This window comes from Trachemys scripta, chromosome 4 (genome assembly GCF_013100865.1).
Source record: "Trachemys scripta elegans isolate TJP31775 chromosome 4, CAS_Tse_1.0, whole genome shotgun sequence".
NCBI classification, from domain to species: domain Eukaryota; kingdom Metazoa; phylum Chordata; order Testudines; family Emydidae; genus Trachemys; species Trachemys scripta.
This window is the reverse complement of record NC_048301.1, coordinates 125,051,861-125,076,555: the sequence shown is the minus strand read 5'-3', so window position 1 is coordinate 125,076,555 and position 24,695 is coordinate 125,051,861. Positions and strand designations below refer to the sequence as shown.

The following is a 24,695-nucleotide window of genomic DNA, read 5'->3' as shown; positions in this document are numbered from 1 at the left end:
TGTAGACAAAAGTTACCTGGGATACAAAATCCAGTTGTAAAGGCAACAAAAGTCAAAAGTGAGTAATTATTTAGATACTAAGGGAAGGACAGAGATTGATTCTTACCTTTTTTAATTCCCTGTCAAGAGTTTAAAACTGATAACTAGTACAAGAACCCAATTTTTCCTCTCATTATTTTAGATTTAGGGAAACTCCCTCCCTTTTCTCCCCCCTAGCCCCCCCGCCAAAAAAAAATCCTGGAAAAATTCACTAGTGCATGAGTATAAAAGGTCTAATCTGAATAGAATAGAATAGGTCTATTATTAATTTGTAAGAACTATTTCATTCGATTTCTTCTCAGGTAGAATTGGAAGAGAATTAGCACAGAAATGTTTCAGTGCTTTTAATGTATGCAATGTTATTGAAGTCATATCAGTCCCAGGTTATTAGAGACAAAGTGGGTGAGGTAATATCTTTTATTGGACCAAATTCTCTCACCAACAGAAGCTGGTCCAAGAAAAGACATTACCTCACCCAACTTGTCTCTCTCGGCACTTTTAATGACACAGGAATTGGACTCTCTTACGTTTAGATCTAATGGTCAAAAATGCAGGTTTTATGGCATTCAGTAAAAATAAATAAACTGAAATGTCTCATTTCACAGTGAAATTAAACTGTGGTAACTGGAAACACCTTTAGGCTCCTTATGGTGTCAGTCATTGGTTGCTAAGAATTGGATCCAAGACATCCTTTCAGACCTTTGCCATCTCACAGCGATGGATAATGGTGTGTATATATATATACCAGGGAACAGTATATGGTCACAAACCAATAGTATTTGAAAAATGTAAAAGAAATTAAAATTGGCTTCCAAAAATCAAAATATTTCCAAATTGTGTCTCACGCAGCTGTGCCTCTTCAAAATTGAGCGTTTCCCTGCTTCTTACAGCTTGCTATATTTTAGAACTGCTATCTTTCTGCATTTGATTGCAACTTTAAATATCTGATCAGAGCCACAAATTGTTCTTTACAATATGGATATCAGACTATGCATACTTTGAACGCTTTGAGCACATAAATATGGATATACTGTATGCATGTACATGTGTATATTTGTGCCAGATCCAAACTTGCCCATATTATAAAGCATTGGCCTGAAAGTGTATTTGTGTAACACTTTTATAACCCCTCAATTTTTGCCATTCCCCCAAATTTTGAGACACTTTATGATGCATTTTAAGTGACAAATAGCCCAATTATATCATTTTTATTACCACATTTGAATATATTGGTGTGTGTATAAACACATTTGTATATATGTATATACATATGTATGTTTATACATACAAGTATGTTTTTGCTATACAGGTAATAAAGATGGGGGAAGGTTTTTGTGTTTTCTTAATAGGTGAAGAAATCTTGAAGACCAGAAATTGGAACTTATTGAGTTTTAAATTAAAAAAAAAAAAAAATTTTAACTGTCTGGCTGTGGAAGATGGATCTTCATTTTTGCAGCCGCTTTGACTCACAAGTTCATCTTTAAATGAACTGTTTTTTGAAGAGCTAACTAACCCTCGCTGTCTCCAGTCTGACAGAGAGTATTCAAATGGACTTGCTTCCTCCAGTAGTTGTAAGATGTTTAAAAGCACAGCCTGTGTCTGAATTGTGGATGAGAGATTTCCTTGGCAATGTGAGGAGAAAATTCTTTCTATCCCTTTATTATTAATTCACGGATTGAGTGTTGGTTCGGCCTACAGGAGAAATTAATTGGAAGTCTTTGAAGACCAACGTTCTTGCCGAGGTTATCCAGGTATGTTAATCTATAGATGTCTAATTTCCCCTTGGTATAGTGTGGGGGTGGGAAGGGAGGGCTCATAACTGAAACTTTTTTTTTTTTTTTAAAGAATATGACTTATAACAATAGTTAATCATCCAGAGATATTTCCCAGGCACAATTAATTCCTTCAGAGGTAGGCCCCCAATCCTGCACGTAACTCTGTATGGAGCACAGTTTGTTCTATACTAATAAAACTTTTTAATGTCAATAAGGACACAGAAAAATCATTATTTTATTTTAAATCATGGACAAAACTCATATGACTTGAAAGTACTTCAGAACTGGGATTTTTTTTGGAACTGGTCAGTTTCAAGGTAGTCAAGTTAACACTGTCCCTTCAAACTCATTAAATGGCATTGTTGCAAGGAAGAGGGAAAGTTACTTGTCACTTGATGATCTGATTTATTTATTTTTTATTCCCCTCAAACCAACTTCTCCAAGGTTACTTTTTAAAGAAGATTTCATTGATCACGTCTGAAGAAGAAAGGGTGAAGCCCGTTTTCACTAAGAGAGGAAGAAGTCTGTGTGGAGCAATAGCCCTGATAACTTGAGCTTATTCTAACAATCTGTCCAATATGTCTAAACAAGGAGATGATTGCTACTTCTATTTCTATTCCACATGTACCAAGGTGTGTTGTTATTTTTAAAAACACATTTAAAAAAAAAACTGAGATGAATTGAGATTCTCAAATAATTTAATATATGTCTCATAGTTAGATTCGAAAGTAGAATCTATCCTGAAGTGTCATAGCTGATTTCATATCCTGTTTACCCGTCTTGTTTTGTTACACCTAGCCATTTGTTATGGAAAGGAATAAATTTCAAAGTAGAATAATAATGCAAGATCATCTGTGTAGAGATAGCATTAATCTTTACCCCTGCTCCTGTTTTTATCAAGCAGTAATGCTGATTAACACTTTTCAAACAGTTGGTTGCTAATCCTTACGAATAACTTGTGATGTTGACATTAACTCCTTATAAAGATAGGTAAATCAAGACATGGAATTGAAGCAACTTGCCTAAGCTATGGAGGGAGTCAATGTCAATAATGGATTGGAACTCAAGAGCGCCTGACTCCTTCAGTCAGCTAAACCATTCTGCTTCTCTCTAGAGCTAACTTGCTTATTGGGCCCAATGAACCAGCTATGGGGGAAAAAAATCCATATCATATTGTGACAACTCTGTATGCTGTTTCATTGTTAAATAAATAAGATCCAGAAGTTATAGACATGACTAAGGCCAATGAACAGATGCAGAAACATATATGCCCTTTTTTGTGGCAGCAGGAAAATAATAGTGGCCATTTTTGCAATGGCATACAGTTTTTCAAGAGCTGCAGGCATCATGCTTCACCCACCCCGTGTTGATTGCTGCCTAACTTTTGAATTTCTTAATGTGGCAAATATATCTCAATTTAAAATTAACACTAATAACTATAGCTCTTAAGGATGATACAGTAAACAGAATTTATCAAATGTAAATGCAACAGTAAGATGGTTGAGGTTGGCTGTAGGGAATAGGGATGTAGATGTTAATCTTTTGTGTGTATGTGTGTGTGTGTGTTTTATGAAGTGGTTATTGATTTATCTCATTCTTCTATCCCATCCACAATATATCCTGGCTTGTTTCATCATGGCCACCTCTAAAATGTTTGTCTGATGTTAAGATAGTGGTTTAAAATAATGTCAGGAAGGACCTTTCAAAATGTTTCCATAGAATTAATTATTTCTGCCTTCTCCCTGAGAATGCACTTCTCATCCATTGCTCCGTTTCTTCTTCTTGATTCATCTGCCTTTCCATTCCCCACACTAGGATCAGTTCAGTCACTGAGCCTTTTTCCTTCAGTTCAGAAAGTCCCACTTTTACCGCTCTCTTTGTACCTGGGTTTTTCAGGTTGCAACCTCTTATTTGCTTTTGTCCTATTGGCACAGGGGGACAGTTGTCCCTTCCGTCATTGTGAAGCTGCACTGGGAAACGAGACTGTCTGCACACTCTGGCAGGAAGGGCGCTGCTTCAGGAGTATCTGCAGGTTTAGGCACATGGAGATTGATGTAAGTGTTCATTTTGCAAGTACGTTTTCGGACAGGGCTTTTTATCTGGTGCTCAGTGAACTGGTTAAAATTAAACTTGTGTTACTGAGGTTCACTGTTGTGGTAGTCTTGTCACAGATGCTTGTGCTGAACATGCAAACACCAAGAAGATGAGAACTGATTTAGAATCATAAAAGTGGATCTGATGGGAGGCTCCTCAGTGCAAGCAGGTTACTTTGACACTTCCTAATTTGGTTTGAATTGGAACAATAATTTACGGTAGGAAGCAAAGAGCATAGAGTGGGTTCACTTTTACGTATCAGTTTTGCCTGCTCTAAGCAACGCTGGCCTCCAGTGATCAAAGTAAAGGGATGAATTTAAGAAAATTTAAGCCTGTTAGAAAAACAACTCCTTGCTGTGATATCTACTAGACACTGGAATAGTCTCTTCAGTGGAAGTGGCAGTAGTCACATTGGTTATATTACTTAAAATTGTGGTGGCCCTAGCACTGGGGAATAATTCTGCACTGGCCCTTTGGGAGATGAACTAGATACGATTAATGTGTCTTTTCCATCTCTGACTTCTCCAGTTTTCTACATAGTTTTTGTCGGGGGCTATAATAGACTGGAAAGTGGAGAAAGGAAAGAGGAAGTTTGCTCACAAACAGGGAAGAACTAGTAGGGGAAGCAAAAGTGGATGGGAACCTGGGAGGCAGTGACCATGAGATGGTCGAGTTCAGGATCCTGACACAAGGAAGAAAGGAGAGCAGCAGAATACGGACCCTGGACTTCAGAAAAGCAGACTTTGACTCCCTCAGGGAACAGATGGGCAGGATCCCCTGGGAGAATAACATGAAGGGCAAAGGGGTCCAGGAGAGCTGGCTGTATTTTAAAGAATCCTTATTGAGGTTGCAGGAACAAACCATCCCGATGTGTAGAAAGAATAGTAAATATGGCAGGCGACCAGCTTGGCTAAACAGTGAAATCCTTGCTGATCTTAAATGCAAAAAAGAGGCTTATAAGAAGTGGAAGATTGGACAAATGACCAGGGAGGAGTATAAAAATATTGCTCAGGCGTGCAGGAGTGAAATCAGGAAGGCCAAATCACACTTGGAGTTGCAGTTAGCAAGAGATGTTAAGAGTAACAAGAAGGGTTTCTTCAGGTATGTTAGCAACAAGAAGAAAATCAAGGAAAGTGTGGGCCCCTTACTGAATGAGGGAGGCAACCTAGTGACAGAGGATGTGGAAAAAGCTAATGTACTCAATGATTTTTTTGCCTCTGTCTTCACGCACAAGGTCAGCTCCCAGATTGCTGCACTGGGCAGTACAGCATGGGGAGAAGGTGACCAACCCTCTGTGGAGAAAGAAGTGGTTCAGGACTATTTAGAAAAACTGGACGTGCACAAGTCCATGGGGCCGGATGCGCTGCATCCGAGGGTGCTAAAAGAGTTGGCGGGTGAGATTGCAGAGCCATTAGCCATTATTTTTGAAAACTCATGGCGATCGGGGGAGGTCCCAGATGACTGGAAAAAGGCTAATGTAGTGCCCATCTTTAAAAAAGGGAAGAAGGAGGATCCGGGGAACTACAGGCCAGTCAGCCTCACCTCAGTCCCTGGAAAAATCATGGAGCAGGTCCTCAAGGAATCAATTATGAAACATTTAGAGGAGAGGAAAGTGATCAGGAACAGTCAGCATGGATTCACGAAGGGGAAGTCGTGCCTGACTAACCTAATTGCCTTCTATGATGAGATAACTGGCTCTGTGGATGAGGGGAAAGCAGTGGATGTGTTATTTCTTGACTTTAGCAAAGCTTTTGATACGGTCTCCCACAGTATTCTTGCCACCAAGTTAAAGAAGTATGGGCTGGATGAATGGAGTGTAAGGTGGATAGAAAGCTGGCTAGATCGTCGGGCTCAACGGTGATCAATGGCTCCATGTCTAGTTGGCAGCCGGTTTCAAGCGGAGTGCCCCAAGGGTCGGTCCTGGGGCCGGTTTTGTTTAATATCTTTATTAATGATCTGGAGGATGGTGTGGACTGCACTCTCAGCAAGTTTGCAGATGACACTAAACTAGGAGGCGTGGTAGATACACTAGAGGGTAGGGATCGGATACAGAGGGACCTAGACAAATTGGAGGATTGGGCAGAAAAAAACCTGATGAGGTTCAACAAGGACAAGTGCAGAGTCCTGCACTTAGGACGGAAGAATCCCATGCACTGCTACAGACTAGGGACCGAATGGCTAGGTAGCAGTTCTGCTGAAAAGGACCTAGGGGTCACAGTGGACGAGAAGCTGGATATGAGTCAACAGTGTGCTCTTGTTGCCAAGAAGGCTAACAGCATTTTGGGCTGTATAAGTAGGGGCATTGCCAGCAGATCGAGGAACGTGATCATTCCCCTTTATTCGACATTGGTGAGGCCTCATCTGGAATACTGTGTCCAGTTTTGGGCCCCACACTACAAGAAGGATGTGGAAAAATTGGAAAGAGTCCAGCAGAGGGCAACAAAAATGATTAGGGGTCTGGAGCACATGACTTATGAGGAGAGGCTGAGAGAACTGGGATTGTTTAGTCTCCAGAAGAGAAGAATGAGGGGGGATTTGATAGCAGCCTTCAACTACCTGAAGGGGGGTTCCAAAGAGGATGGAGCTCGGCTGTTCTCAGTGGTGGCAGATGACAGAACAAGGAGCAATGGTCTCAAGTTGCAGTGGGGGAGGTCCAGGTTGGATATCAGGAAAAACTATTTCACTAGGAGGGTGGTGAAACACTGGAATGCGTTACCTAGGGAGGTGGTGGAGTCTCCTTCCTTGGAGGTTTTTAAGGCCCGGCTTGACAAAGCCCTGGCTGGGATGATTTAGCTGGGAATTGGTCCTGCTTTGAGCAGGGGGTTGGACTAGATGACCTCTTGAGGTCCCTTCCAACTCTGATATTCTATGATTCTAAGTGTAGTGACAGACAGCTGCAAAATTGTCATTGTTGTAGTTTTTGTAAAGATTGTATATGTGCCCAGAGCGCTAGATCGGATTTTTGTTTCAGTTATGAGGCAATGTCCTAATGGTATATTGAAATATTTTATCTTTGTGACATATTTGACCTGTGAAACGAAGTCATAATATTGCCTTGTGATTGTTCTGTGAGCATTCTATGCCACTTGGATGCCATCTGATAACTGCATGACTCTGTAGCTTTTCCAAGATGACTTTAATGTGGGTCTTTGTTTTGTCTGTCTGAAGAAAAAACGCAGTGAGATCCCTTGCTACTGGGAGAATCAGCCAGTTGGCTGTAAGAAATTAAATTGCGCTTTCCATCACAACAAGGGACGCTACGTCGACGGACTCTTCCTACCTCCAAGCAAAAGTGAGTTGTTTCATTTTTCTCCTTCGGCAATTCTTCCTAGATCCCTGAAGCCTTGTAGAGCCGACCTCTGGATTTTTACTTGCACAGATATTTCCGAGTGCTCCTGCTATTGGTAGTTGAAAAACAAAGGCTGCTCAGTTGTTCATGATAGAAATTAAAATCTGTGGTGGTTTCAAATGGAACACCAGTCTGACCTAAAATGTCAAAAATATTTATTTAAAAATCAGTTCTGAGACCACTGCAACAAATATTACATTATTTGCTTCATTAACAAACAAATACTGGCTCTTAAGGTCGATATTAAAACTTGTTGGCCCAAGAGTCGAAATATCCCTCACCTTGGTCGGTTTTTCTTTGTGAGACAAGAAGTCTTGATATTATCAAAACAGGAAGTAGATTTGTTACTTCTATAGCAGCATTGGTGCTGTACAACGGCTGATTTGTACCAGCCAGCTGTTGATTCTGAACACAAGAAATGGGCCTCCAGCTGTAGTCAAGGCTGAAATGAATAGCTGTGGGGATTTCACACAATTTTTTTTTATGCTTAGCTGCTTCTCTCCCTTTTATTAACATTTTCCTTCTGTTTCAGGCTACCTTCATCTCACTCAACCTTTCAGTAGGTGCGAAGAGATATAGCTTTGTGGGGCTGTAAAAATAATAGCCAGACATCTATGCTCTCTCACCTGGCATATTCATACTGAGCGGAGTCTCTTCTCTCATAGCGAAGGAGAGTTCGGCATGTCTGGAAGTCTATATGCATTATGGTTTTGGAAATGAATGAAGCACTGGATTCAAGGTTTTAATTAGGCAATTTACAGGTGTTTCTCCTGTTCTTCTAGCTGTGCTGCCAAGTATGACTGAGTCTGTCGAAGAGGAGGTGAAGGTGACCCAGATCTCGCTGCAGCAGAATAAACTGTCTGTCCAGTCCAACCCCTCCCCCCAGCTGCGGGGGGTGATGAAAGTGGAAAACTCTGAAAACGTTCCCAGCCCCACTCATCCTCCAGTTGTAATCAATGCTGCAGATGATGATGAAGATGATGATGGTGAGCAGATTTTATCTCTAAAGCATATTATATCTCCGATATTTAAATAAATACATACAGCACTGATGCATTTGCTATGTGCCTAGTAATCAACCTTCAGTTTACATGGTTAGTCCTGTGGTGGTTCTAGTCTAGCATTCTGCACTGTGCAATGGCCAATACCTGGAATATTGGAGGAAAGCTTTTCTAAACTCTTGTTGGACAAGGAAACAGGAAGGGAATTTCGTCCTTAAGCACCATCACCCTTCTAGGCAATCCAGGAAGTAGCCTTGTCTAGCGATTAAAAGCTAGGAACTGAGTCACAAGACCTAGATCTTCGCTCTGGCATGGCCATACTTGGGCAAGTCACTTAGGCCAAGTGGCCACTGTTTGAAGTCAGAGGGAACTGATGGGTGCTCAAGTTGAGCACCCAAAAACCTTGGCCATTTTGGCTTTAACCTCCCAATACCTTCACTTTTGCATAATGAAGAGAGTACTCACCCTTTGCACCACTTAGATGAAATGTGCTGCGTAACGGCATGGTCTGATATCTGAAAGCACAAGATTTAGTTATTAGTTATTTGTACTACCATTGCACCTAGAAACCCCAGGCATGATCCCTGACTCCATTGTGCCAGCTGCTGTATGCAACCAGAACAAAAAGGTTCCTGGTTTTCCCTGCCTCAAAGTGCACACAGTCTTGTCCAATTCCTGATGCTAATTGAGTGTGAGCTAACATTTTGTGCCTTTCAGATCAGCTTTCTGAAGAAGGAGATGAAACTAAAACACCTGTTCAACAGCCAGCTACAGAAACCCATAATGGATTGCGGATAATCTCTACTCGGAAATCCAGTGCTAATTCAAAACAAGGTATTTCATGTTTATATTGTAAGAGCTCCTAAAGGTCACAGCCAGGTTGGCTCTTAGACCCCACTGTGTTAGGTGTTGGTCAAATGTAATAAATGACCACCCCGGTGGTTTGCCTGGCAAAAACCTTAATTCTAGCTATTGGCTGAGCTGCTTAGTAAGGTGATCTTTGGGTATCAGCCACTCTTCTGCAGTCACAAACAGGATAGCTGAGTCAATGCTTAGCTCATTCTTTTTTCAAACGCTTTTGGTTTATGTTGAGCAATCCCAGTAGGCATTGAAACAGGAAATGATAGTGTGATTTTTCAGGTTACCTTTTAAAAAATTCATCTTGGTAATCAATGCTTACATTAAATTTCGCTAGCTTTAGGAGCATATGGAGTGGTCCATGAGTTAGCATGGAGGTCATCAGGCTAGAGCACCTTATGTACACTGGGTATCTCCACTGATTTCAGTGGAGTTATTCCTGGTTTACACTAGTGTAAGACGGTGGAAGATTGCACCCTAAGTCTTTAAATTAGTTTTGAGGTTCTTACTCCTTAAAAAGACATCACCAAGGAAGTTCTGTAGGGAAAGGGGGTATTTGTATGGTCATGCAGTAGCATCTTCTGACACCTGAAGAAGTGTATCGCAGCTATTTCAGAAAGCAGCATGTTGTGGAAGAACAGTGAGGTGAGGGGTGGAAATGGGAGCACAGAATGGCTCTGGAAGGTGAGCATCTCTGTGACTTAGCTGTCACAGGAGACCAAAGGGGAGTTCAAAGCCTGGATTTCCTCACACTGTTTAAAAAAAACCCAACCCTTAAAAGTAAGCCAAGTGACTAATAGCGCAGATGTTGGTAATTCTTAAAAATGCAGCTTCTGCTGGCTTGTGAGACCAAGCAAGCCAAATTCTGTGGCCATGAACTTAGATTTTTTTTTTTTCTTCTTTCAGTTAATCAGTTAATACTGATTTTTTTTTTTAATTTATTTTTTGAAAAAAGCAGTAAATGTTGAGAAGCTTGGTTTGTATTCATAGACATGCACCATTGCTTTTAAGTTTTGGGTTCATTCACAATTCTGCATTTTCAGATAACAGTTTGAATTTTGGAATAAAAACACTTGAAGAAATCAAGTCCAAAAAAATGAAGGAAAAATCACAAAAACAAGGTGGTGAGTTACTCTCCCTCCCTCCCAAATTCAATGGCACTCCTGTCTCAAGAGAGACAACAGTTTTTCCTGCATGGGAAATACACAGGATGACTTGCAGGGTTTTTTTGGGTTGGGATAATCTGTATTTGCTTTCAGAGAAGGACTGTATTGTTTGAAAAAATGGCTTAAAATAGTTCAGGTGTTAAAAGCAGAGTCCAGATGGCACAAGCTCTCTGGTATTAGTCAGGCCCTCTAAAGCAGGGAGTAAAGTCGAAATGAGAAGGGTACAAGAATATACTCTCATGCTGTTGTGCATTATGTATCTTTTCCCCCCTATAGCATCTGGATAGCTGGCCAAGCATTGGCTAGGTCTATTCTGTGCAGTCCTTTGTATTTACTCTTCTCTTCTCTTGTGACCCAGATATGCCATTGATTGAGTGGGAGATCTGTTCATAAAGGTGTTTTTACACACCCTCAATTGCATGATCTGGGCCTTGATTTCAGTTTGCATATAAATAATGTTTTTGTTGAAGTGATTTAAAATCAGTTTGCCAGTAATAAAGTAACTCTTGTCTATTTTTCCTCATGTGGTAAGGGAGTGGCTTTTTATAAACTTCCCCCCTCCCCCCGCCCGCTAACTTTATATATTTTTCTTTGCTGTGATCAGAAGGCCCCTCTGGAGTTTCTGTTTATCCACTCCAATCCCAGACCATTCCTGGCCCGGAAAAGGAAAACCTACGGACGGTGATCAGGACTGTAACCTTGTCTGCAAAGCAAGGTAATGATAACTGCTGCCTGCTTCCCTGGTTCCATTTTAGTAGCTCCTTAGATTGTAGTGTTGGTCCAGATGTCCTTGCTCTCTCTGGCCAACATGGTGTTCATCTGCTACTGATGGTGCCGAAAGGTGTTTGAAGACTTTATTGAAAGCTTCGAAACCCATGGTTTTCTACAGAAGGAAGAATCCCTGGATATATCGAAAACTTCTGACAGTGCTGGTACTCAGAGAAGCATATAGATTTTTGACTTTTGCATCAGGACATTCAGCATCTGGACATCACCTTTAAAGGGTTACGGAGAAGTGCTCGAGCCATAACAAGCCAGTGTTACAAAATGTGACCATAATGCTGCAAACACTTGAACATGTGCTTGACTTTACTCCCAACAGGTCTGCTGGTGTGAGTAGAGCTACATATGTGCTCAAGTGTTTGCAGGATCAGGACAAGCGTTTGCACAAGGATATAGCTGCAGAACCAAATAACAAAAGGAGAGAGAAATGAATGGGTGCAAACAGGAGAAAACTGGGGGACTAATGAGAGGAAGCAGCTACAGAGAAGCTCTGTGGCATTGGAGAGGGGGCCAGCACTAAACAAGCAGAGAAGGGTGTTGGTGGGAGGAGTGTATGTTTGTGAGGTAGTCTGCAGTAAGACACTGCGAAGTTCCATTTTTTTTCAGAGAGAGACTCGTTGCTGTTTGATAGTTGTTTATCCTAGTAAGGAATAAATCTTCAAAAGTGTCTAGTAGACTAGAGCCTGAATATGGAAGTTGTGGTCTCAAGAGGCATTTTGCTTGCTTATAAGAGTAAAACTTAACTTTGTGAAAACTTCTGCTGTAGGAGAACCTCCCTAACCAGCACAGTATATAACTTGCACACTTGTCATCAGAGCCTTAATAGCAGAAATCTGAAGTGAGATCTCATACTACGATTTTTACTAAGTATACTACAGTACACTTCCTAGTACATTTCCAAATTGTAATTATCAAAATGTTTTATGATGCAATATTATTGCATTTTTGTTTCCTCGCTAATAGGCAAAATCTCATGATTTACAGTAGGAGTCTATCACTTGTGTAAACTGGCAAGATTATCTTATATCTATATATGGCTACTGCTTTTTCCAAATTAAAGATGCTTATGTTTCACTGTTCCAGGTGAGGAGCCTCTGATTCGATTGAGTCTCTCGGAGAGACTGGGAAAACGGAAACCCTCCATAGGTAAGAACTCATAAGCTAGAGAAATAACGCTGGCTAGAGTCAGCTTCCTCTGCACAGCTCTGGTAATGCACTTAAGTTGAAATCTGCAACACCCATCTGTAAGGCTCCAGGCAGCTCTGTTAATGTGGTTTGAAAATATATTTTATAGAACAAAATAAAGCTAAAGGAATTTAGTTTAAGGAAAAAATGAGTATGTATGAGACTCTCCCATTACCTGAATGCTGGTCTGTAATATGGTGGCAGTTTCTACAGCCCTGCATAAGATTGCAGAGTAATTGCTGCTGTGTCTCATGCTGACAGGGGGTCCTTAACTCCAACCAGGCTGCAAAGGGGATGGAGTGTCTCTTTGGAAAATGGGGAACAAGGGACTTGGACAGGTGAGGATTTGCAGGGAAACCCTAGGAACAGCCAAACTTGAGGAGAAAGCTTTTAGGGTAAGGTTTATAGTTAGTTAGATATCTCAAGAAGGGGATAATTTTTTGACTCTATGCAATGTGTATACTCTGAAGCAGTGTGGGTACTCCAGCTGCTCACATAGTCTGCTTCTTTAACTTAAGTCAGAAGCCATCAAGTCATGTATTTGGTAATTCCTGAGCTTGTGGCTTCTTGTATGCTTTACCAGAGAAATATGGTGCCCCCAAAACACCAGAGCAAATATATTGCATTTGCTCCCAGGCTTGTGCAGATATATTGTTCTGGTGCCCTTCTCCTTAAAAATGTCTGCATTTCAGATACTGTAGGACAGCGTTTCTCAAATGCAGCCACTGTGGTTGCATGCAGCCACCAGGGGCTTTTCTTGCGATCACAGCCTCCTGGGCAGGGACTGGCAGTGGGGGGTGAGGTGCAAAGCAGTGGTCCCTCCCCCAGGGCCATCAGCAGGGGTTTGGCACTGCCCCCCTCTGGAGCCACAAATGCCAGAGGAACAGGCAGTTGGTGTGAGTTCCCCACCTTCCATGTGGCAGTGAGGCTCGGGCTTCAGCCCTGAGGTGGCGGGCGGCAGGCTCCGGTCTTGGGGCTTTGGGCTCCAGCCCTGGACCCTGCCTGCAGGTGCCAGCCCTTGTCTCACCACCCCCCTACATCACTCCTGGCCCCCACTGCCTCCCCTGCCCCCCATCCATAGCCCCTGGTCCCCGCTGTCTCCCCACCCACCTCTTATCCAAGGCTTACTGGCTGAGTAAGTCTGCTGTGAAAATTTATATTTGTATGTTTGTTAATATCACTTTTCACAGCCTCCCAGCTTGCTAGTAAGTCTGCTGTGGAAATTGATAACAAATATACAAATATATCTTTTTGCAGCAGAGGACTTACTAGCTAGCAAGTCTTTTTTAAAAAGCAACAACAACAAAAGACTGTGCAAAACACCTTATTTGTGTTTCTATTCTGTTTAGGTCCAATAAAGAATAGAGACAACTGTACATTATTTTTAATTGAGTCTGCAAAAAACCTCTACATAAATAAATTACAATGATTTGTACATGTATATGTGCATATTTATTTGTTTTTCCTAAAATCAAGTATTTTAGGAAAAATTGTCAGAACGCCCACCAGCAAAAGTGCCACCACAAATTTATTATGAGAACCCCTATAAGTTTGTGAAGTGCTTTAGAACTTTCCACCCTGAGAGTCCCTGCCTTGATTTGGCAGTTGCTTCATAAGGGAGAGTTTCTCAGAGAGCCTCTTACCCTCCTGACATCTTTATCTTGTGTTACTTGGGCTTCAAAATGCTTCTTCCACTGAGAACCATTGTGCTATTTGGGAGTTACAATTAGAAGTAGAAATAGCAGATATTAGCAGCTGGAAAATAAACACAGAAAAATTAAACTCTGTGAAAGGTAAAGAGAGCAGAGCTTCTAGGCGACTCCTCTGTCTTCAAGTCCTCCTATGTATAAGCGCTTGTTAATACGTTCAAATATTAGCTGTTGACTTTCTTTCCACCATGTTTGGCTTTACAGATGAAAGTGGCCCTCCATTGAAGCGTAGCCTTGCTGAAAGGCTGGGAAAGAAGCTTGAATCTCTGGAGAAGACTGACAAAGCACCAAAGAGAGGTACTGCTGCTTAAGAAATCTTTGGGTTTGTTACATACGGACTTCAGTTTGTAGTTCCCTTTTGGTTCTTTGTATATTAGATGAAGCCTCTCAATATAACTTTGAATTTCCTGGAACTATGTGAGAGACAAAGGAGCAGCCCACCTAACTGCTTTGTGTTTGTTCTTGCAGTTCAAGTCCCCAAGTCTCTTAAGGAGAGGCTAGGATTGCCAGCTGAGCAGACTAGCACGGAGACAGGTAACTAGCATGGAGACAGCTGATGCTCCCCTTTTTCCTGGACCTGCCATTTCTCAGCAATCCGCATTACCCTACCCTTAGCCAGTAGAGCTCCTGTATCTGCCAGCATGAGAGTTCTGGCTCTTGACAGCCAATTTGATTCCACTTGTGCCTCAGCAAGCTTTGCTTGCCTGTTTATAAGCAGAAGAGTTTAAACCCTGCTTGGAGACAAGTAAAATAGAAATTAGAAACCAAGAGATGGGATTGGAAATGCCAGTGGAGGTACAAGGTAGTGGTAGAATGGGGCAGATTTACCTCTGTGCTGCAGTCATCACAGTAGTAATAGATTGTTTACAGAAAAGGGATCAGAGTGTGCCCTACAATTTGACATACATGCTTCCCTAAACCACATTCAGAAGTTTAGGTTATGATTTGGTTTCCTTCCTCTTTGACACACTGACATTCACAGTTTTGGGGGGGGCCCTAAGTGGCTACTTAATTTTTTTTTTTTTCAATGCACAGGTCACAGTCTTTTCTTTAAATGTTTTGGTTTTTTCCTCTTTTGGTGACAACAGAAAGAGCTGCAAAACCAGCAGGTGAGATCCGTGTGAAAACACTAGAAGAAATCCGTCTTGAGAAAGCCAACCAGAGACGGGGAGAACCTCAAACCAAACTCAAGACTGAAGAGACTTGTAGAACAGAAGATCCTAATCCAAGGGTGAAACCCTCCCCAACAATTAGAATCAAAACTTTTTCTGAGGTTCTGGCTGAGAAAAAAAACAGGCAGTTGGGGGAGGAAGATCAGCTAAAAGTGGAGGAAAAGCTAAAAGCGGAGGAAAGTCCTACCAAGCCGAAGACTGAGAGTGAGCCCAAGAAGCAGGGCACTGCAGCTCCACCTATAGCCAGCAAAGGGCAGCTGGAGGAGTCAACAGGCAAAGCCATGTCAATAGGGGAGGTGCGCATTAAAACATTGGAGGAGATCAAGCAGGAGAAAGCCCTGAGGAAGCAGCAGAGTGGAGAGAACACCCTAAATACGCCACCGCAACCTGAGCTTACTCCCACCGGGAGGAGATTACTGCGCATTACAAAGCTAACAGGTAACAAATGCTTTGGCCATTCCTATAGTACAGCAGGTTCCCCCTTCTTTGCTGGTATTTTCAGTTTACTCCGAAATCACTCACTCCACTACACATTACAGCGAGAAGACTTTCAAAGTCAAAAGTTAAGACGTGCCAGAATCAAGGTTGCCCATGTCAACCTTACTTGCTGCTTTGTACACATGTAATTAAAGGCTGGCATGCATATCATTTGCGATGTCTTCTATGGGGTTCCTGCCTCATTTAGTGAATGCATAGTTATTTAATGTGGAGGACAAAATGCAATATTGAATGTGTGGCCTCAGGCCTCAAACTTTGTACTGAATACAAAATTCATTCCCTCCTGGGAGTTTCTTTGATTCTCTCAAAATAATATTGGAGTCACTGTTTCATGAACATTAATGTATGTATCTTCATAACACCCCTGTGCGGTAGGAATGTATGCGTGTGTTCTGTTTTTTTTTTTGGTTTTGTTTTTTTACAGCTGGGGAACTGAGGCACAGAGAGAGATTAAGGCCAAAATTGTCTACTAATTTTGGGTGCCCAACTTGAAATATCTAGGACTTGCTTTTTTTTTTTTTTGGGGGGGGGGGGGGGGGGGGGGGGGGGGGGGAGCATGAGCACTTTGTATGTATCAAAGCACAATTCCATTGATGTCAGAGTGCTCAGTGTTTTTGTGTCTTAAACCACAGGCGTCTCATGTTGGGCACCCAGAAAATGGGGAACACACAATTAGTAGCCAGCTGTTAACACTAGTTTGAGTGAGGTGCCCAGAATCACACAGGAACTCTGTGGCAGAGGCAGGCATAGAATCCAGTTTACCAGGGCAACATTCAACTGCCTAACCATGAGACTATCCTTTTTCATCCTATAGTCCTCTGCCTCGTTCACTATACACTTTCCAACCTTTGCAACAAATAAGGCAGGGGTCCTACAGACAACAACCTCATTCATTCATTCATTCATTCCCTGCGCACAATACATAATGTGCACTGTAGAAAGTGTCTTTCAGATGTAACATTAAATGGGAGTCTCTTTGGGTCATCACAGTGCTTGGTCAGCTGCAAGTAAAAGTTCTCTGGTGTGTAGCGCAACCCAGACCTCATGATTACAGTGTGTACAACTGAATGGAAGATTGTAGAGCACAAGCTGCAGCCAAATTCTTAGTCTATTAAACTGGTTCGTTTGCCCAAAAGGTTGGAAACCGGTAGTGTGAAATGCTATTCAGGAGATCTGTGGTGTTTGAACTCTTAGAATTAACAGTGTGGGTTTGGGATGTTTTAAAGCACCTGGAAGAGAAGAAAAGAAGTTGGTGGAGTCTAGCGTTCCCCCCCTCAGAGCTGGCCCAACAGACAAGGCTGCAGAGGTGAGTCCCTAGAGAATATAGGCAACACTATGTGTCAGAAGGTGCTTTGGATAACATTCACATTCTGTTTACCAGCATGACTTGGAACATACCTCTGATGCAATGGGGATGTCTGTACATTTCTGCATCTAAGTTCTGGAGATTAATCCAGAGTCCTGTCTTCTGTGGTAGCATTTCAAGACAACATTGCAATGACCAAATGGCTTTGAATTTCTTGCTATTTATACATAGCAATGAATAAGAAGCCCTGGTAGCAATAGCAAAAGCCAGGACTTTGTAATCAGAGGTAATCTGTCTGAGGGCAGCATTGGCAACTTGTGTTTCCCTTGGGCTCCTACTGAGAATGGACTAGATTGCAGCTAGAGTCTTTTGCTTTGATCAAGGGACAACCCATGCTGGGATTTGTAGCCTCTGTGGGCTGCACTTCTGTAGTAAAGGTGAGGGTGTTTGTGAACCTTGATGTAGGTTGCCAAAATGCAGCTGACTGATATTAGGGTGGTGCTGAGCTCAGAGTCCTCTCCACAGGAATTGCTGATTAGGTTTGTGTTCTGAAGTCTCCCTAGATTTGTCCCATCTTGTTCCTCTCTTATTTTCTCTAGTCTTCAGATGAGAGTGCAAACAACTCTACAGCTCAAGTGAAGAGTTCTCAAGAAATACTGAGGGAGAAGCGGCAGCTGAAGCCACGACAGAAGGAGAAGCTCCAGAAGGAAATATCTGCTATGTCATCCCCTGGAGAAGAAACGATTAAAGAGAAGAGCCCAGTGGTCGGAAGTCCTGAATCCACAGTGACACCTGGGGCAACTCGTCGGTTGACAAAGAGACTGACTGTGAAATCAGAGGAAACAGTGATGGAAAGTCCAGGAACAGAGGGTTCAGTACTACCGGTGAAACATGCAGCTCAGTCTCTGGAGCGAAAGGCTAAAGGTGAATGTCATTTTGTGTAGTATTTTCTGTAAGAGGGATTTAACTTTAGGGGCTGGATCACGTAATCTGTTCCCCAAATCACTCAGTTATTTTGCTCAATATTTTTAGGGAAAGCTGACCAGTGCTCATTCTGCAGTGTAGTCATAATTGGACTTTTCTCATCATCACAAGTGCAGCACAGTCTGACGCATATTTTGTTCAGTTGGCAAAATGGCCAGACCTTGATTCAGAAGAAGAATGGAGTAGTAAAAGGACATACTGCCGGTCTGGATTTGATGCATTGGCACAGTAGTGTAACGAGTTGTGCAGATCCTTGATGTGGGTGGGAGAGAGAGCCTACACAGAATTTGCCTGTTCTGTTTCTGCCCAGCTCTCGTCTGTGTTAACCCTTTCCTTTTCGAGAGCCCTGAAATTCCCAAACTTTAAAAAAAAATCTAACTAGAAAATGGCTTTCATTTGTGAACACTGAAATTTCAGTAAAGTTACCCTAGAAAAGTGGTGGTGTTACTTAGGATCTTGGTGCTGTCCAGATTTTCTCTATATTCTCCCTTTTATTTCTGATTGGCTTATGAATTCATCCCTGACCATTCAGTAGTGTTGCTGTACAGCTCCTACATTCCACCCCAAAGATGGCTGTGTTAATGGAGGTGAAGTAATTTCTCTGAAATGTGTTAGAGCTGATAAGATGAGACACTGTAAGTCTATTAGCATTTTTATAGATTGCTGACTACATAAGAACAGAACAGCCAGACTGGGTCAGACCAAAGGTCCATCTAGCCCAGTATCCTGTCTTCTGATAGTGGCCAATGCCAGGTGCCCCAGAGGGAATGAACAGTCTCTGGCAAACAGAGACTGGGGCCACCATTCCTGCCCATCCTGGCTAATAGCCATTGATGGACCTATCCTCAATGAACTTATCTAGTTCTTTTTTGAATACATGTGTTTGAACTGCCAAAGGGTTAATTGGGGGTTACAAGGTGCTGTGCCTTAAACTCATTGCTGGCTTTACAGAGGAGCAAGGAAACTGCATCAACCCTAGGAACCAATCAGCTTCTGTTCCTTTCCTTTTATTTTCCAGCCAAACCCAAGGTGAATGTGAAGCCATCAGGCGTGAAAACCATCTCCCCTGCAAAGCAGGCCCTGAAACGTAAGGTGGCTGAAAGTCATCCTTCTGCCATAGCAGCTGTGAAACCACTAAGCACCGCTAGCAGTGACTTGAAGGAGCTCCCAGCTAAAAAAGCAGCTCTGGTAAGGAAATTGGCTTACAAGCTGGACAGCCTATGGTGAAACCTGAACAGAAGTGTTTCACCCTGCCCCTAAGAGACGACCGAAGATAGATATAGGGATGTCTTATCTCTCTTATGCAGTTCTGTCCAGATCTGAGTCCCTTACCATACCATGGTATGATTTTGATGCATCTTCCTCCATCTTTTATTAGATGAGTAACAGCACTTTATAATGTTCTTAGTTAAATGTCTTCTCAGTGGAGTGAAGTACATACCACTTACGTGCATTCCAGAGTGGCTAGTCAACTACTGCTGAAGACTTCAGGCCCTTGATAGGCATCGAGTTTTATGCTCACTTTGTCTGGGAAGGCCCAGAATTGTTTTGGCTTGGGGCTCAGGGATGATATGGCTGTGCAAGGATGGGGCAGGCATTATGCTGGAGGAAAAGAAATCTGCCGAGAAATATTTTACTTTTGTACCTTAACCTTTCACCTTGCTTTTTCCCAGACTACTATTCTAGCCGTGCCAGAGGATAGTCCAGCCACTGTACCGGAGAGAGCAAAATCCAGAGACAGGTAATGTCTGCAACTTGCTTCTGTTCCTGTTAGAAAAGGTTTTTGTCACTGGGGTTTCGGTTTGAAACTCCAGTACTGTCTCTGCCTGACATTTGGGAAGATGAGTTTGAGGTCATCAATGTTATAATATACCTGTTAAGCCCTGCAACATACCCTGCTTTAATTTTCTAACAATTTAGCAGACTCTCCTTCGGATTAGCTTTTAAAACATTTGAGTTGATTTTGTTCATGTTGGTGAATTGGCATCACTTGCAGTAGCATCTTTCTGGATTCCTGTGAGGTCCTGAAAGAGGCGAGGGTGGCACTGGAGTGGGATGAAGATGGGGGAAGACTTTCCTGCTGGCTCCTCCTCAAATGCTAACTAATAGCTGGCATTCTCTGTGACCAAATGCATGTCTCAGCAGAAGGCTCTGTGAGAGAAGAGGGATATTAGGTGAAGAAAATAACGCAGAGCTGGGTGAGACAAGTTTATGCAGCACCTGGCTGAATCAGGGCTGACTAAAATCCACTGCTGTCAGCTTCTTACTGTCAGGAGCACCAAATTCATCCAAACGTGTGATGGAAAGAGTAAATAGTTGATATCTTTTTTAACCAACTGTTCACGAAGTTTTATCCGTTCACATTTTTATAATCAGTTTAGTGAATTAGTGTAAGTGTATTGTCTTTGGAGGCAGAGCATTTGGGGATCTAGGAAAAAGATTGGTTTAATTCTCAGGGTTGTGTCTAGGTCCCCAAACTGAGAATGTACCTGTAATATTACATTGGACTCAGAGATAGCCACTGCTTAATTACACAGCAATTCCAAAGGATTGGAGGTGTGGGGGGAACACTGCAGTAAGAGAGGGTGGTTGGCAAAATAGATATTTTCAATTAAGGAATTGCTCTCTCTCTCTTCTCCCAAGCCCTGAGTTGCATATAGGAAGCCAAGCAGCCTCTGTGGCTCAATCAGAGATGTCAAGCCCAACCTCTTCACAGGCAGCAGTCAAGACCCGCAGGCTGAGCTCCACCACAGCTGGGAAAGCACCCTTATCCGTAGAAGATGACTTTGAGAAACTGATTTGGGAAATCTCTGGAGGCAAACTGGAAGCAGAGATTGATCTGGACCCAGGGAAAGATGAGGATGACCTCCTGCTTGAACTATCTGAAATGATTGACAGCTGAACCAGACTTATACTTATCTTTTAAAACAAAAAACATTTTAAACTCTATTTTGTTGGATACCCAAGATAAACCTTTTTCTTCTATATGAGGCTTTGCCACAAGTCTTCAAGTACACTTGAACTGATAAAAATTGGCAATATCTGCACTCAATTGTCGTTAATTTCCCTGCAGGTCAGAGTTAAGAGCCTGTGTACCCATCCTGTTACCACAGGCGGCTATTTTGAATATGTGAGGACAAAGCACTTCACAGTTTCAGGCCAGAAAGATCCTGGAGCCCATCTATAAAGCCTGGGGGTGTAAACTTGTTCCACTGATTTAAGGCTGTGAAGGCTTTAAAAAAAAAAAAAAAAAAAAATTTTTCTCAGCAAGGTGTGCAAAACTCAGTGTGTTTCAAAACTTTTGGCAACTCTTAAGTTGTATTTGTCCTTACCTTCTTGTTTTTAACATTCTAGCAAAAAATAATGAAAAAGTGGGGAGAGAAGGATAATTACTACAGTAATGTGGGCCAAACATACTGCCAAAGGTGCGGGATCAGGTTAGTCTATCCAGCCTTACTTCCTTTTAATTATCAGGGACAACACAATATCAGTATGGAAAGCAGCAGCTATACGAAGACTGCCTTCCTCCCTTTGAATCATACTGTACTAAATCTTGGGGGGTTGGTACTTTTTGTTGACTGAGTAAGGTCCTGGGGCAACTGGTGTAACCCCTCTTGGTCTGCTGCACATCAGTAAATTGAAAATGGGTCTTAAAAGTGCCTCTCATTTCCAAGAATTTCTTCCCTCTTCTGCTGACTTTTCTTCTACTGAGAAGCGGTAGCTGCTGGCACTGATGGGGAAAACACTTTCAGCTGTCTTTGAACCCCAATTCGCTGTATAGGCTTGTCTGATTTGATGTAGCACTATGCTGGAATTCAGCCAATAGGAAGCATGTGTCAAGTCAGGCAAGTCTTAGACGTGTCAGAGCAAACTCTGTTCCCTCCCCTGTCCTGTGGATACCTTTCTCTCTTCTCACCCTTCATTTCTCTATAACTCCCCCCTCTTCCCCCCCCCCCCAGCCTGAACTAATCATTTAGGAAGTACACACCTGGGGTTGGGATGTTCGGAAAACTAGTCTTCTGTGCTTGACAGTCCATTTGTCTGAACAGTGTACATGGAGAGAATGGTTGAGATTGGGGTGTATTGTGTATCCCATCACCTATGTTCATTTTGACCATAAGATTTTTTTTTTATTTAAACCTTCAACAAGCTAGTCCCTTCCGACTTTGAGCTGTGAAGATATAGGTGTAGCAAGGCTTTTGCTGCTGGCAGGCTTAAAAAAAAAAGTTCAATTGTATTGTAAATATTTTGTCTTTGAAAGAAAACACGTACATGATTTGATAATCCACTGTGATGTCTTAGTTCTTATAGGGAAGATTTGAACCAAAACCAATTTTTAAATTAAAAAGCCCACTCCTGAAGAAACTGCTGTTATAGTTCTAGGAGGGACACCATGCAGAAAGCTTCATCCCAAAGAAGCCGAAAAGCAACAACCCTCCATCCTGCTGAAGGACTTTTCACAATGAGACTTTTGGTTGCTTGTGCACAAATGGAAGCAACTTTCAGAGAGAGACATATGTATGAGAGATTGTGATCTAAAAATCTTTTCCCTGCTGCTTGTTATCTCCCTGTGTTTAAGCAGAATATTCTGTTCCATTGTCAGCTTTGTTCACTTCCTTCTCTGGATGAGAAGTCCTGTCTATGAAGGCAGAATTTTATGTATGCCATTGCTTCTGTAAATATTTTATTCTTTCATTTTCTATTTAGTTTGTATTTAAGGCATTGTCTTACATGTAATCTGAACCATACATGTTCACCATGAGTTGGGCTGTTCATGAAAAACATTACTCGTGTTTTTAAATAAAGCTGATGTAGGAAGTCTTATTTCAGATGTTCTCCGTGTATTTGGGTAAGATGCAGAGGTGGGCAGTAGGTGCAAACAAAAGGGTCTTTTGGTTTCTACAACCAATCATTTCTTTAAAATGTTAGCAGTAGAGGAAATGGTATGTCCCAGTGGTAGGGTATGCAGAGAGGAGAGTCAGGGTCAACTTGCAAACAATGGAAGAGGCAGTGTGACTGTGTGGAATTCACAATACTTAATTCCTTTAGTCTCAAAGCACTTTACAAAACTGAGAGACACAGAAAGTGAAGTGACTTGCCCAAAGTAACAGAGCAGGTTGGTGCCGGAGCTGGGCATACACTTAAGCCTCCAAATGGAGGGGGTGAAGCCACTTGAAAAGTCTTAATGTATTTGCATTCCTCAACTTCATCGTAATATCTTCTGCAAGTGAGAGCGGTTGTATTACTCTAATGTACACCTGACAAACTGCAGTGATAACACACATGTATAGCCGCCTATAGGTGGGGACAGATCTACTTAGGTGTGAGGAACAAAAGGACAGCTAGGCAACCATACTGCACCCACCATGCAAAGGTTCATCTTGATCTGAGCATCCATGATCCACTGCAAAGCTCTCAGTGAGGATGCAAGGTCAAGTGAGTGGAATTTAAGGGTGGTGTCTCGCTGAGATGTATGGCTATGAACTATGCAAGTGGCCTTGAGTGTCGTCTTTTGGGCCAAAAGCGCTCGCTCGCTCTCTTTTTATTGTTGAAAATCACCCCTCAAAGGATCCTGGTGCGGGTGAGGCTCCTGTCCTAGTTGTCTCTGCAAATGGCAGCCATCTTTCAGCATTTGGACTTTCCTGCCTAAATAAGGGGGATGTCAGGGTCACTCACTGCAGCCTGCCTGGCCTTGCCCCATGCCTGTGTTGCATGCACCCTGCAGGCTCTGGGCCTGTGCTCTCTGTAGGGGCTGGTATCAGAGTAGCAGCCGTGTTAGTCTGTATCCGCAAAAAGAACAGGAGTACTTGTGGCACCTTAGAGACTAACATATCCTTAGAGACATAACATATTCGGATGCATATCCGAAGAAGTGGGCTGTAGCCCACGAAAGCTTATGCTCTAATAAATGTGTTAGTCTCTAAGGTGCCACAAGTACTCCTGTTCTTTCTGCAGGGGCTGAAGTCCCAGGCTGGGGGGCCTGGTCTGCTCCTGTGCTGGGTTGCTAGTGGGCTAGCATGCGCTGCGGGGCCTGGCCTGCAGGGGGGGCTCGTGCCCCCAGCCAGAGGTCAGCACGGGCCTTGAACCTGGCTCGGGGGGCCGCCCACCGCCGCTGGACGGAGGCACTATGGGAGGCGGGAGCAGACGAGGCGGGATGGAGAGTCCTCCAGTGTGCTAGAGGGGGCGGGTGGGAAGGGTTCCCAGCGTTCCACAGGCAGGCCCCGGCGGCTTCCGGTCTGCACCGGAAGTCTGAGCTGCTGCGGCGCGCGCGTGCGGGCTGCTGGTGGTAACGGTTTCTTTCCGGTCTCTCTCCCCGTCTGTTGGCCGAGGCTCGCTCGCTCGCGGCCATGGCGTATCGCGGGCAGGGCCAGAAGGTGCAGAAGGTGATGGTGCAGCCCATCGTATCCTGCCGCGGGGGAGTGGCGGGGGGAGAGAATGAGGGGGCCGGGGAGGGAGGAGATGAGGGGGACTGGCGGGAAGGAGAGGGGGGAGTGGGGGGGCTGGGGCTGGCTGTGGGCCGAGGGGGAAGTGAAGGGGCCGGGGAGGGAGGAGATGAGGGGGACTGGCGGGAAGGAGAGCAGGGAGTGATGGGGTTGGCTGTGGGGGGAGGGGGAGATGTGGGGGGCTGGCGGGAAGGAGAGGGGGGAGTGAGGGGGCTGGGGCTGGCTGTGGGCGGAGGGGGAAGTGAAGGCGTGTGGGGGGAGGAGATGTGGGGGGCTGTCGGGGAGTGAGGGGGCTGGGGCTGGCTCTGGGGGAGACGAGATGTGGGGGGGCGG

General features: G+C 43.2%; 2 protein-coding genes across 7 annotated transcripts in view; both read left to right on the top strand.

Moving 5' to 3' along the window:
- ZC3H11A (zinc finger CCCH-type containing 11A) overlaps positions 1-22,743 on the top strand; it is a 28,760-nt gene extending 6,017 nt beyond the window's left edge. For 2 of the 6 annotated variants that reach the window (XM_034767290.1, XM_034767289.1), the window contains exons 2-18: positions 1,738-1,790; positions 2,259-2,446; positions 3,749-3,868; positions 7,077-7,200; positions 8,040-8,243; positions 8,976-9,092; positions 10,160-10,240; positions 10,887-10,997; positions 12,149-12,211; positions 14,164-14,256; positions 14,428-14,493; positions 15,048-15,569; positions 16,856-16,935; positions 17,535-17,859; positions 18,938-19,107; positions 19,593-19,660; positions 20,563-22,743. In XM_034767290.1, the coding sequence (XP_034623181.1) occupies positions 2,393-2,446; positions 3,749-3,868; positions 7,077-7,200; positions 8,040-8,243; positions 8,976-9,092; positions 10,160-10,240; positions 10,887-10,997; positions 12,149-12,211; positions 14,164-14,256; positions 14,428-14,493; positions 15,048-15,569; positions 16,856-16,935; positions 17,535-17,859; positions 18,938-19,107; positions 19,593-19,660; positions 20,563-20,821 (2,457 nt within the window). In that variant the 5' untranslated portion in view covers positions 1,738-1,790; positions 2,259-2,392 and the 3' untranslated portion in view covers positions 20,822-22,743. Of the gene's footprint in view, positions 1-7; positions 1,791-2,258; positions 2,447-3,748; positions 3,869-7,076; positions 7,201-8,039; positions 8,244-8,975; positions 9,093-10,159; positions 10,241-10,886; positions 10,998-12,148; positions 12,212-14,163; positions 14,257-14,427; positions 14,494-15,047; positions 15,570-16,855; positions 16,936-17,534; positions 17,860-18,937; positions 19,108-19,592; positions 19,661-20,562 lie in introns of those variants that run through there. The other 4 variants (XM_034767293.1, XM_034767294.1, XM_034767288.1 and 1 more) reach the window with 4 other exon arrangements.
- A 1,403-nt stretch (positions 22,744-24,146) lies between these two features.
- The window catches only part of SNRPE (small nuclear ribonucleoprotein polypeptide E), a 4,930-nt gene continuing 4,381 nt past the window's right edge, over positions 24,147-24,695 (top strand). The window contains exon 1 of the mRNA XM_034767285.1: positions 24,147-24,320. Coding sequence (XP_034623176.1) covers positions 24,267-24,320 — 54 coding nt within the window. The 5' untranslated portion in view covers positions 24,147-24,266. The remainder of the gene's footprint in view (positions 24,321-24,695) is intronic.